Raw genomic sequence first — 13613 nt, 5'->3', positions numbered from 1 at the left:
TGAACAATAAATTATACCCAATAAATAGGTGCTGCTGTTATAGTTATGAAATAGTGCTCTAATGACTTTTTTCTGCAACAGATTACTAATAGGCTCTAATTTTGAATGTTGAACTTGGAAAGAGGACAGTAAACATTACACTGAAAGTGAGAAACAAGTAAAACTCATTTACTTTCCCAGGTTGAAACACAAGTCACATTTATTAAAATATGTTAAAGATAGACCATTTTTAAAGGGAAGTTCAACCCTGATATTTTTGGTTATGGAGTTTGGCTAAACCCAAGTATTAAAAGTTCCGAACAGGCTTGTTGATCTAAAAAAAAAATCAGATTCTAAAAAGCACTTAGAGAGATGCCCTGATACTTCTACTAATCATTATGTGTTCCACAAATTAAGCACACTAGTTGATTTGAAATGATCTTATTCAGCTGGGAGCAAAGTACAAAATAAGAAGCAAAGATTCTCTAGTGTACTGAGCAAATTCTCAACCAATCTCTCAGGCCTCTTATTGTTAAAAAAGCACTGCTAAATACTATAGCATGCAGTACTACTACTGTGAAATTTCCAACTCACCTTCCAGAACAGAAAATCCAGTGATATTCTTGGGTATCAACAGTGCCATTTCCTTTAAGACCATTAAAGTTGACAAATAACGACACCAACCATTTCGTAGATATATGCAGGGCCAGGCAAGAGTTTCTTCTAGGTCCTTTATTATTGTTACTTTGTTGTTTCAATTTTATAATGTTTATTCATATTTATATATTTTGTCTGCTACTCTTGTAATAGAAAAATGTGATTAAAAAGGTATGAAATACACAAATTTCAACTCTTTAATACTACATGTTTAATGAGACAAAGGTGCCTGGTTACTTTTCTAAATGAGCCAATACATTAACTCAGGGGATTTATGAATTATATAGTGATGCTTCAGTCATGAAGTAATGAGGTAGGGTTCTAAAGGCAAAAATGGCAATTACAGGTTATGCCTGATAAATACAACTGAGGCTGGGGCCATGTCAGTGATGACTTTCAGAATTGGCAGAATTAAGTTTGTACAAAGGAATCAATGACCAGATGATGTTGATGATAATCTTTTATAGCACAGGCCATCCTGAAAATTAAAATAAAGGACATTTTTATCCACACACCAGCAATACATCTTGTATATGATTTCATTAATTTGTTGATTTGATTAAATATATGTGCATCTATATCATCAACACCAAAAATGAACCTCATAAATAGTTTGCTTTGTTTTTGTTACTAGGTTTTTAATTCAGTATTGAAAATTTAATCTTTAACATTGGGCTTACCCCCTAAATCACAAAAACAAAGTAAGGAAATGGAGCCAATTGTGAACAGGGTAGGAAGGTCACCTTACCTGGTGTTAGATTAATTTTTGCTACATTTGCTACAGCATTCAACTTATTCATTTATAGTGCCTTTTGCGATTAATTAATTATCACATTTATATTGCCTCCCACCTCACACAACGCAACAATTTTCATGTGTTTTAGTTTTAAAGGAGTTAAAAATTGGAAGAGGCCCAAGACAACTTTCAAGGAATAAATATTACTCTGAAGTGATGGGAATAACTGTGAATTTAATTTAATATAAAGTCCTGCCAGCATGGTCAACTGAGATTAAAAAATATAAAATGCTTCAACATAAATTTAAAATTGATGATCTAATGCACATTTGCCCCACATAGCCACTTAATATGGCAGGACTTTCTTTCATGTAAAAAATACATACTTATTGACTGTGCATCCTTACTCCATCATTTTATGCTCAGAGGTTATGCTCACCATTCCAAGACATGGGAAAAGGACTTGAGAATATTATATGCACATAGAATGGAATAAATTCAGATAAGTCTTAAACTTTTTGTACATCAGGAGATATTACAATCATATCAAATGAGTGGAATGACTTTAGCTTTCTGTTCATGTAGTAATCGACATCTAGACTGCCTGTATTTTTCTATGTTGTACAATAAAAAGTTGGAACTGAATTTATCATGGGTTGTAGCTATATATGAACCTATTTTTGTGATTGATTGTAAAAATTTTAAACATGGACAAATTGTATTGATTTTTCTTCTTCATAATTAAAGTAAAGAATGCCTCTTGCTATACCATTTTTAATGTTTATGATTTCAAGCACGGTAACTTTAGATAAGAGAGTGTCACTATTTTACTTGAAATTATTCATCAGTTATGAATAATATGTCTCATTCATTAAAGAGGACAGTTTTCAAAAACTCTACATATTTCAAATGCTTTCCTTATGGATATTTTACAACATATATATCTACAGATTTATTTAACAATTCTGGGATCTCCTTGGCCAATGCAACACTGGCTAATGAAAACATTTATACAAAAAAGTGCACAAAATGTGAATTTTGAATCCATGGAAATGAAATGTGCATTAGTCAGAGGAGGGCAACGATGGTCCTGGATCACCTTCTCTCTCTTGTCCTTTAGTCCTTTTAAATTAACGTCAAGTAAAAAGAATGGCAATCCAACTGAACCTTAACAGGAACATATATTTGGGTCCGTTGAGTCGTGCTGAAGAAAAAGGTGCAACAATAAACAAGTCCCTGTGCATTTACAGTCATACTTATGGGCAGAAAAGCCCTTGACATTTGTTGCTTTGGTATTAAATAGCAATTATAAAAGCTTTTAGAAATAAAGCAATACATGATGAGGAAGGGGCTGGAAATCCTACAAGGCTTGGATTTCTGGTCCATTGAAATCAGTCTCATTCTTAGTCATAAATAAATAATCTCTTTCCTGGTTTCGCTTCCATGCCAGGATCAATATCTCTTAACATCTTACTTATTTTATTACTGCTCTTGGTTTTCTGGGACTGATTGAAAGTTGCTCAGAGGAAATCTTTGGTTTTGCTTAAGTGTCCGTGACATTTAATCATGACTTTCCTTGCAGTTTAATTCCAACCAGTCAATCAGTTAATCCACTTCAATTGATTCTGTGCTCTCTGTTATTGGCTTGCACTCATTGGGCATCCTCTGGTGTCGACTCAGCTGGGTGGCTTGGGTGAAGCTCCTCTCACACCTCTCGCACCTGGAAAAGGCAAGAGAGAAAATTGAGAGTGGGAAGCTGCTCCTGGGGGGCACGGGGCTTCGTCTTATCATGCCTAATCAGAACAGACACTCAAAAGTGGCTTCAGATTTTACTGGCTCAAGAGGTTTAATTGGTGGCTACTTCCAAGGCCTTGATGCCTATGATGGGACAAGGCCTGTCTGATTCAGAACAAGGGAATCTGTCAATAGACAGGGGAAGGTGATTTCTCTAGAGAGGCTTGTCCTACTGTAGCTCTGATCACTGTCAGTTCAAATAGATAAAGAACAAAAAGAGATTTTTAAGAGTGAGCCATCAAAGAAGCAGCTTGTCTGCAGTTTTCTGCTCTGTACCGGTAATCCCTCGGAGAAATTGATGACAAATAGAATTTCACCTCCTGCTAATTTAAAACCAGGAATCTTACCTATTGGAACAATCATGAAACTGGGAAACAATAATCACTTTCTGTATTTCTCTGAAGTTACAGCATGATACAAAGGAGTGTTATCGTGTTTAAAAAGAAACTTTTAAAAATATTATTATAGAATCAGTATATTGCTGAAATGACCATTGCCATCTTCTCATAGATTTAAATGATGTGCCAAAATAATGAATACATTTAAGATGCAGGCTTTCTGGATGAACATCTGAGGGATATGCATAATTCAAACAAAAACAACTTCATCTCTTTTAGAGAAGAATTGATTTTCCAAACTTTGGCCCTTCAATAATTTGACTTAATATTCAGCATAGAGTGCTTAACTTGAGATCTATGAGATGTAAACATTCTTTTCAATAACTTCCATCTAAGCAAATATTCTGCTACCTAGTGCCCTCTCAATAATTCAACTCTTACAATTTTACCCCCAGGTTTATAACCACCACCAACAACAAAAACGCAACAAGAAATCTGGTCTAGATCACTTAGTCCAATTAAATGCTCTCCAAATATGTTGAACTACACACTGGCTGTGGAATTAAGCATACGATTTAAGCCAGTAAAGTTGTCATAGGTAGACTATTAGAATGAATAAAGCCTGCATAAGAACTTCTTCAGCACGTTAATTTAAACTGAGTTGACAAAGGAGATTACTTGTGAATTACAAACTACAGTTTTAACATAATGTTGATGGAATCATACATATAATAATTAATTAACAATGGTTTAAGAAGCCTGCTCAGAATCCAAGATATCCTTATGTAAAAAATATCTAAATGAAATGTAAGGAGACTCTGTTCAGGTACATTGTAAACATTATATAGATAATGAATTGATTCATTATGGATACATCAAGAGCCATTTATAAATATATATAATTTCAGAATGAGATAAAGTATGTGTCATTAAAAAAAAAGAAAATTATGGCTTGAGAAACCTATGGCCTGAAGGTTACAAATTCATTCAACTTATCTCTACTTCCAGTCTAACATGTCAAGATCTTTAAGTTATGTTTCTTTGATTGTTTCTTTTAGAATATTTTAGCAGCCTGTTCTACTGCTAAAAACTGCACTGTGATCTTGACAAATGTAAAATGTCAGCTCTAATGTATCAGACCTATCAGCTCAATGAAAATAACTCAGAAGTATTGATCACCTAATGATTTCTGGTGTATTCATTAATGTCTATGTGCAGGTCTTCCTCTCTCCAGAGTTCCTGAAATGCTGATGACACATTAGTGTGTTGCTGATTGTTTATTAGAAAACTGATTAGTTACTGGACTAGTGTGTCAAAATGTACTACCTTTCATTGCTTGATAAACTTGAAAATTATGAATTTGTTTTTCATTATGAACACCTTGAAATCAATTCATTTTAGGCTTAGTTTCTCTAGCACAATGCAGTGATCTCTACTTAGATTTGATTTTTTTCCTTTCTCTTTTCTGTACCAACAAAACTATTATACATATATATCATGTTTATATGTATAATGTCTCTCTGTCTCTTATATCTCTCCTCCAAGTCAGGGTGGACTTCTAGTTATTTCCTGGACAAATCCCCGCAGCTTTCTTAACAAGATTTTTCAACCATAGTTTGTTATTGCCATCTTCTAAGGGCAGAGAGAGTGATTTGCTTAAGGTTATCGAGGTGGTTTCATCAGGTTTCCATAGTTTAACCATTATACCAAACTGGTTCTCACCTTCTTGCTACTGAATTAATAAACAAATTATAATTTGTTTATAAATGAAAGGCACAGGTGAAAACTGAAAACTTACGAAATGAGCAACAAATTCTCCTGAATCATAAAGTGAAAGGTGCTCCTACATTAGTGTTACAATACCAAACCTATTTCAAGTAACACTTGAAGATTTAGGATTATTCATGATGCAACAAATAAATAAATCCTCCATACAGCTAATATTCATAGTGACCATTCTATAGCTGTAGAGGAAGCGTGCATAAGTGCACTAAAGTGCCAATCATCGCTATCATTGTATTTTTATTCTCTTATTCTTGTTCTCATTTTTTGTTTGACAAATTCCAACAAATAGATAGATAGATAGATAGATAGATAGATAGATAGATAGATAAATATAGATAGATAGATAGATAGAATAGCCAACAGTTGAATCATTTTTCCTTCTGTTCAAATGTATGTTTTCACTTGCTTGTTTTTGATAGACTATATAATGCATATTTATATTTAGATATGTAAATACATGTATTGGAAATACATAACTTGTGGGAAGGTACAGTAACACACTATTGAATTAAATTATTCCAGTGCATTACTTTGTAAATTATAAATTCTTGCATACGCTATTCCGTAAATTTTAATGCAATATATTGGTTGAGTAAAGATATTGGTGTTACACAAAACACTATTATCATTTCAATATCCATTAAAATGGATTTCACTGTTACTTTTTCCATTACATAAATGTTTTAAGGTTAACTGAAATACATATATCAAATATTGGCCAATTATGTAAAAATCTTGCATTCAAATATAGTCACAGAACACATAAAATTAATGTGATTCACGTGTATCTAATGGAATTAGTTCCTAAGCAGTTTATTTCATGGATGGAATTAAACTGAAACCACTCCATATTAATTCAAATATTTTAGGAAATAAAAAAAGAGAAAGAAAATATAAAGGGAAAAAATGTAGCATTGGCTCTTAGTGGTGCAAATAGTAGATTTATTGGAAACATGACAAAAACAGAATGTTATGGGGGTGGAAATTAAATGGAGTCAACAAGGTTACATATAAGTAACATCTTAACATTAAAAGAAATCTATTTTCCATTTTGACCCGGAAGCCTGTACAATTAATTACTAAAATCTATTTACACAGCAACTACATAAAATCAATCTGAACTGCTAGTTTTTGGCTTCCTTTTCCATTGGCTGTATTAATCCAATGTAATGGTTCAGTAGCTGCCATTTGTTGACACGGCACTCTTGTGTCATTCTAGATTGAAGCTGAACACTGATTGAGTTGCATTTTGGCAAACATGGCACTTGACTCCTCATCTTAGCACTCTAGGCATCCCAGTGAGATGGCCAACCATAATTTTTATGAAGCTTAAGTAACTTGGTATTTAAATGGTTACATTTATATATGGTTTACAAGCCAAAGCAACCAAAGAAAGTGGTTATTATAATATAATATCAGCGAACACATGGTTTTGGCGTTATTTGGGCTGCAAGTTAAAAAAAAAGAAAGTAATGGAATATTGCTAGTATTTCATCTGAGTATAACAATGGCTGTCAAAAGTTACGCAATAAAACTATTCCACAAACAGAATCTGAAAAGGTATCTCCACTCTAGATTTCTTTATGTGATATGGTTCTTATATGATTATTATTATTTCTGGCAACTGCCTGGACTGGTCTCTGCAGTTTCCTTGGCAAGACTTTTCAGTTGTCTGCCATTTTCTCATTTCCAGAACTGAGAGAAAGCTGTGACTAGTTCAAGGTGCACCTTTGTGCTTAACCCAAAACTAGAACTCATGGTTTCCTGGTTTCTAGCCTGATTCTTTAACTATTACACCAGGGGTGGTATTTACTTACCTTCCCTACCGGTTCGCAAATGTGAATGCGTGGCCACCTCCGTGCATTCTCACGCATGCTCTTTTTGCTTAAAAAGGGCCTAAATGGGATACTATAGAGCAGGGGCAAGTGTGTGGGGACACCCATGATTTCCACTTCTGGTTTGGGTGAACGGTCCTAACCAATAGAATAACACCTCTGTATTACACCAACTAGCTGTTCCATAATTAGAAGCGGAATCAATTGCAAGCATGTCAATAATTTAAAAAATATGTTATTTCAAACTTACTTGATTTATCTGAACTACTTAAAACATAAACAATCAACAACAAACCTTGTTTTTCCATGCACCCCAAACATAAGATGTCTGCCTCAACCACATCTTGCAAAGCAACTAAATCTCAGCATGGAATTCAATTCAGCTATAATAATGATGGAATAGAGGAGGACACACTCTTTAACCCCTTTCTGTGACTTTTATTTTTTTTTTCATATTGATAGCTGCTTTGTTTTGACTAGTTCTGGGAATTAACATACTAAAGGTTCATAAGGGGAACATCTGAACCAGAATTGATTGGCCTGTGAATATTGTTGGGTTACAACTCTTATCAGTCCTGGTGAGCATAACTGTAAGCCAAAACTAACATAATTTGTAGTTTAGTATCCACAACTATGTTTTCCACCCCCCCAATTTCACTCTAAAATATTAGTTGTACTTATATAAAATAATATAATCATACACTTGTGTAGTATTTTTTTCCCTATTTAAAATACTTCTGTCTTAAAAGTATGCAATCACTGTTGCTTTGATGCTCACTGATTGTTCCCTACTTGATGTTCCTGAATATACTGTGCATGACATATGCCTGAAAATTTATTTATTTTGTTGTTCTTAGATACTATTACTGGAGAGATTGTTACAGATTTTTTTTTAAAAAACCAACCACCATTTTCTGGTAAAATTACAAGATTATGTAGCTGAGATAAAGAGAGACAAAGGATGCAGAGGTAAAATAAAGGTATAGGTAGAAATAAAAATATGTAAATATATGAATACTATCATAGCCCTTAAGGACTCAATTAACAAGTTGACTCCTGTCGACATATTTTTCTCCTAAATAAGTGACACTGAAATAAAGAAGGAACATGGCCAGGTTCACACATCTGTTTAGTATTCGGAAGTGAATTCAAAAAGGACATCCCAGAAAGGGTGAAATTTAAATCTGGATTATCTTAGTGTTTCCTTCCTGCTCCACTGAGTCTTTGATTACTTACTTAAATGGTTTCTCCCCTGTATGTGTCCGGATATGATTGTTGAGTGTAGTAGCACCAGCAAAGGCACGACCGCAATAGCCACACTTGAAAGGTCTGTCACTGGAGTGAGTGACTACGTGGTTCCGGAGCTCTGAAGGTTGGGAGAAGGATTGGGAGCAGTGTCCACACTGATAGGGCCTGCAGAAAATAAGAAACACCCAATGTGATCACTACTTGTTTTGTTTTTTAACTGCAGCACATGGAAAATCATTTGGGTGGTGCCGCCAAGCTTGGATTGCTGACTTCAAAAGGGAATGTAATAGTGAACTTCCTTAAAATTTGAAATGTTGTCCTTCTCATCTTCCCTAATGATGTCCTCCACATGTGATAAATATCATATCCTATAAGCGTAGCAAGCATTGCTATGCTTGCTAGATATTGCAAAGTCCAATACATTTAGGGGTGTGTTGTCTATAGTCTTTTTTTTAAATAGTAGGGAATCTCAGTTTCATATAAGGTCCTCATGAAAAAAACATTTTCCCTCCTCTTCTCACAACAAAATATCGAGTGTATTACCAACTACAAACAATAGTATCTTTGATTCTTCTGAGAATGTGTAATATAGTTGTTACATATACTCAAAGAATCCAACAAGCTTGCTCCAATCATTTTTCTGTTTAAAATCTCTAAGGCAGGTCATCTTTAATAAATGAGGGACTTGGAGGATGGTCGGAGACTGGAATTCAATCTTTCATTTGAAAGCTTGTACTGCTGAATCAGAGGTGGTATTCAGTAGTTTCTGACCAGTTCGGAGTGGTTCGGACAACTGGTAAATATCACCTCTGACTGGCCCCATCTTTTCTCTGCCTCCCGAGTCCCAGCTGATTGGGAGGAAATTGGGATTTTGCAATAACCTTCCCCTGGAGTGGGAAGGGAATGGAGATTTTACAGTATCCTTCCTCTGCCATACCCACCAAACCATGCCATGCCCACCAAGCCATGCCCACAGAACTAGTATTAAAAAAAATTGAATTCCATCACTGTGCTGAATATAATGACCCTTCTACACTAAGCATTATCAATGCCTATGGAATCTAAATACAGGCTTTACTCATTAATTCTAGAAGACTCTTAGAAAAGCTTGGACCTATTTAATGCAGTGAAAGCTACACTGGGCATTGATTGACTTTACTGTGCTACATGTGTGTTACTTATTCAGTAGTGCCACTGTCATACAAAGGATTTGTGTATATGGCTTGGATGTGCCATCAGTAATACCAGTAATGTATATGAGCAGCCAGCCTCCCAGCCCTGTACTCAGTAGGTAAAAATACCATTAGAACAAGGACAAAAATAAATAGAATAAGTCTGTTAATTCTAATATTACACATTAAAAATGTATTGGTGGTGTAGAGATCTTTCTGGATAGAGAAACATCTCAACAATATAAAGGTTGAAGCATTGTTTTGCATGTGATTATGCCAACCAAAGGGAGATATATAAAAGCATCAGGTTTACTTAAAATGCTTTAATATCCACAAAAGCAATGCAATGAAAACATAAATATTTTTACTTAAGTCTTCTGCAGACTGTAGTCTTAAAGGCAGAAATTCAGTTCAAGGTAATAATTAATATTTATGAAGACCTCCCTGAATTGAAACCAACATTCCTTATGTGTTCCTGTCATCTGTAATCATGTGACTATCAAAAAAATATTTGCTTGGCAGCAAGAGAAAAACATGACACCTTGGTTCTAGAAATCCCTTCCACAGCAAGTTCAATGGGCCCATTCTTTCAGAGTTTGCTATTAGAATGAAATCAATTAGTGGTGCTAAGATTTATTTTTCAATCTACACTCTTTTAAAATCTCTTTGTTTCAAAAAAACCTTCAGGTTCAGAAAGAAACCATTGTCATGAAAACAGTTCTTATTATGACAAACACCCCTACCAAATTTTAGACTTTTACACTGAAGGTATGTACTCTTTCCAGAATGGGATTGCAGCTGAAGCCCTAATTGAAGGAATAGAATAGTCTAAAATGTACTGATATTTTTCTCAAAGGAAAATAAACATCAAATGAACCATCTAGTTAAAACAGTTCAGTTTGTTGTATAACTGTCATGGATTAAATACTAAGAGGTAGTAAAATGGATAGGAAAAACTACAGCTCTCTGTCCCCAAATCTCTTAACCAATTCCCAAAATGCTCAGATTAAGAAAGTCAAGAGTGGGATAATCATAAGAGTCACTCTTATCTAATCCTCGTTCTCCTCCTTCCCACCATAGTATTTTGCCCAATGCAGTTATGGGTTCTTTGTTGACAGCTCTATTAGATGAGTGAAGTTTTAAGATTATAAAATCGGTTATACTGATCTACTACCCCAAATTATCCCATATATCTGAGAGTTCGGTCTTTAGCTTTAGCTCAGGTTTAATTATAAAGATCTTAAAGCATGATATTTAAAGAAAATTAAAAAGTTTGGACATGGTTGGGACCCCATAATATACAATACATGAAATTCTGATGTGGTCTTCCTAGAGCAGATTTGGAATGTTCTAACTCAGTTATACTTTATCCTGATGCTGCAGTATAAAAAATGATTTGTTCCGCGTCAGCATTCAGGTAGTTCTTGATATACATAATAGCTCCTCACTATTATCTGCTGCCATCCCCATATTTCCACCATTATGTCCACCTTAAATGCTAGAGTTCCTTGAACACCCCACTACTTAATTGTTACCTATCTTAAATATCAGAGTGTGTAACTGAAATACGTACATATTCTTTTTTTTTTTACACTGCCTTCCCCTTGTCACATTTCAGAATGAACTGTACATGTACATGGATAGTGCTGTAGAAATCCAGAACATATTAAACATCCAGTATCATTTAGACCTTTCGGGAGAGAATATGGATTATAAGAAAGTTCATTGGAGAAGATGGTGCATGATAACACCTTTCAAGAATCGGAAGAACTCTCATATAAAACTATTACTGTAGACCTGAAGTCATATATAAATAATTTGAGTTACAGGCTGGTTTTCCACTGAACATTACAAAACTTTTTTTTCAGAGATAAGACCTATACAGCAAAAGAATTGAACTTTTAGAAAGAGATAAGTTCTTCCCTGCTGCAGATGACCAAGGCAAAATTGGGCCTGATCTAGCAGTATGATGTGTGGGATTGGTTTAAAAAGCCAATTTAAAGGGATTATACAAATTCTGCACACCTCTTCAATGCAAATAATCTGTTCTGCCTCAAAGAAGGCTCAGCCAGCTATATTGCTATTTCAAAGTTAGAAGAAATATCACTTTAGAGCTGTGAAAAAACTTGGGCTGCATCATCCTGTACACATCTTGGAAGTCCTATTTCATAGTTACAATTTTTTTAATTTTGTTTTCCAAAATTAGAAAAAAGAATTCATTTTGCCTTTAGCTAGACAGCTCCAGATTGTAGCTTCCTTTTGTTGAAAATGCCTTATGTTGCCAATGGAAACTTCAAAGCTTTAAACATATTTACTCAACAGGCTGTTTTATTTATTTATATTTAGCTCTACCAACCTCTTTTATTTTTTTTTAAAAAATAAGGATATATCTTTAGGTGTCTCAAAATTTTAGTGCTGAGGAACAAGCAGCTTAAGCTACAATTCGTAAAACCTGTAATGTTAATGTACACTGATGTCTTACCAGCGTTTTGTTCTGAATAAATATGTATTGCTGAAGAGCTAAAACAAAAGAACAAAGGAAAGAGACAATGGTGACCAGGCATACAGAACAATTCAATTAAGTGTACAATAAAATGTTATCCCTCATTCGTCAGCTGGACTGCTTAATTGTGACTACTTGCATCACTGATCACCAATACTATTATTTTACAGTGCTTCAGAGCACTGATCACAGAATTTTTCTGCTTGATTAATGGCCTAGCTTTGGTCAATAGTTCAATACTATATTATTTTAATTACATTATAAAATCTGTGATGAGTGTTCCACAACAAGTTTCAAATGTAAAGTTCTATAGCTTTAAGATATTACTTGAGCTGAGATTATTTAGGGATTTAAATTTTCTTTACATTAATAATAATCAGATTCCCAAACATTATTTGATCATTTCTTATGTAAATATGTGTAGGAAAGGGAGTGGGAGGAGTGAGAGAGAATTTTTTTTTCTGCAGAACTCCCATAAAGAACTTTCAGTAAACCCTAATGATAATGCTACTAATTAAAGGATTTATGCATGCATAGATTAGATAGACATAGACAGACATATAGATAATAAACAGACAGATTCATGCCAGTAAATGAAAAAGAACTGTCATGCAGAAGCCAGAACTATATACTGAGAAGGATGATGTAGTATACTTCTAGATGATACTGTATCTTTATTGTACTAAATTTATTTAGCACTGGAATTAAATTTGGTTTATTATTGGATCATTTTCATAAGGATGATTGATAAATAGATAGATAATAGAGATAGATGGATAGATGATAGATAGATAGATAGATAGATAGATAGATAGATAGATAGATAGATAGATAGATAGATAGATAGATGTGATAGATCGACAGATAGAGATAGAGAGATAGAGGGAGAGCGTTAATAGGTAGATAGATGATTGATAGATGATATACATAGACAGACAGTCAGTCAGTCAGTCAGGACAGACAGACAGAGACAGGGAAAGGGAGAGAGACTGAGACAGGGACAGGGAAAGAGAAAGGGAAAGGGAAAGGGAAAGAGACAGAGACAGAAACAAGAGATGGAGAGATGATATAGATAAATATGATTTCTCAATTCTTTTTTCTAGTATCTATTTACAGGACATTATTGGCCTTTAAGTGGAAGACTTTTGGTCTGAGGACACTTCATTAGAACATACTATCTCTGAGCTCTGCAAATCCTATGGATTTTTTTACACTCACTTGTTTTATTCTTTCTTTTACATAATTAATAATGAAATCTTTATATATGCTTGTTCCTTCTCCTCCTTGCCCTGCCATTCAGACTTCACGTAGAAAATTTGCAATGTATATAACATTTTTGGATGTTGAAGTAGCTGCCTTTCATACAAAGCTCAATGTACATAAATTTCAGGTTTCCAAAAAAATCAGATATTTCGCACTGCATTAATACTACATATTAAAAGTTATATTCTAATGCATCCTGTTATGATCGGAAAGTAAATTCAGTTTTTGTTCAAAGGAACTATTCATTTTTATATAGAAAATGAAGATGATAAGTCAAATGTACAAAAATCTACTAAGGATTAA

The 13613-nt window shown here is 34.1% G+C and overlaps 1 protein-coding gene across 1 annotated transcript in view; it reads right to left on the bottom strand.

The window, feature by feature from the left end:
- Positions 1 to 1083: 1083 nt before the first annotated feature.
- Positions 1084 to 13613, bottom strand: part of PRDM6 (PR/SET domain 6) — a 90153-nt gene continuing 77623 nt past the window's right edge. Inside the window, exons 8-9 of the mRNA XM_087715102.1 lie at positions 8361 to 8537; positions 1084 to 3092 (exon numbers count right to left, since the gene is read on the bottom strand). Coding sequence (XP_087571228.1) covers positions 2978 to 3092; positions 8361 to 8537 — 292 coding nt within the window. The 3' untranslated portion in view covers positions 1084 to 2977. The remainder of the gene's footprint in view (positions 3093 to 8360; positions 8538 to 13613) is intronic.

The sequence above is a fragment of the Thamnophis sirtalis genome, unplaced genomic scaffold, assembly GCF_051295495.1.
Source record: "Thamnophis sirtalis isolate CommonGarterSnake01/CBP01778 unplaced genomic scaffold, rThaSir2_p1.2 scaffold_5, whole genome shotgun sequence".
Lineage (NCBI taxonomy): Eukaryota > Metazoa > Chordata > Lepidosauria > Squamata > Natricidae > Thamnophis > Thamnophis sirtalis.
Note: the sequence above shows the minus strand (reverse complement) of the source record. Positions and strands in the feature narration are given on the sequence as shown.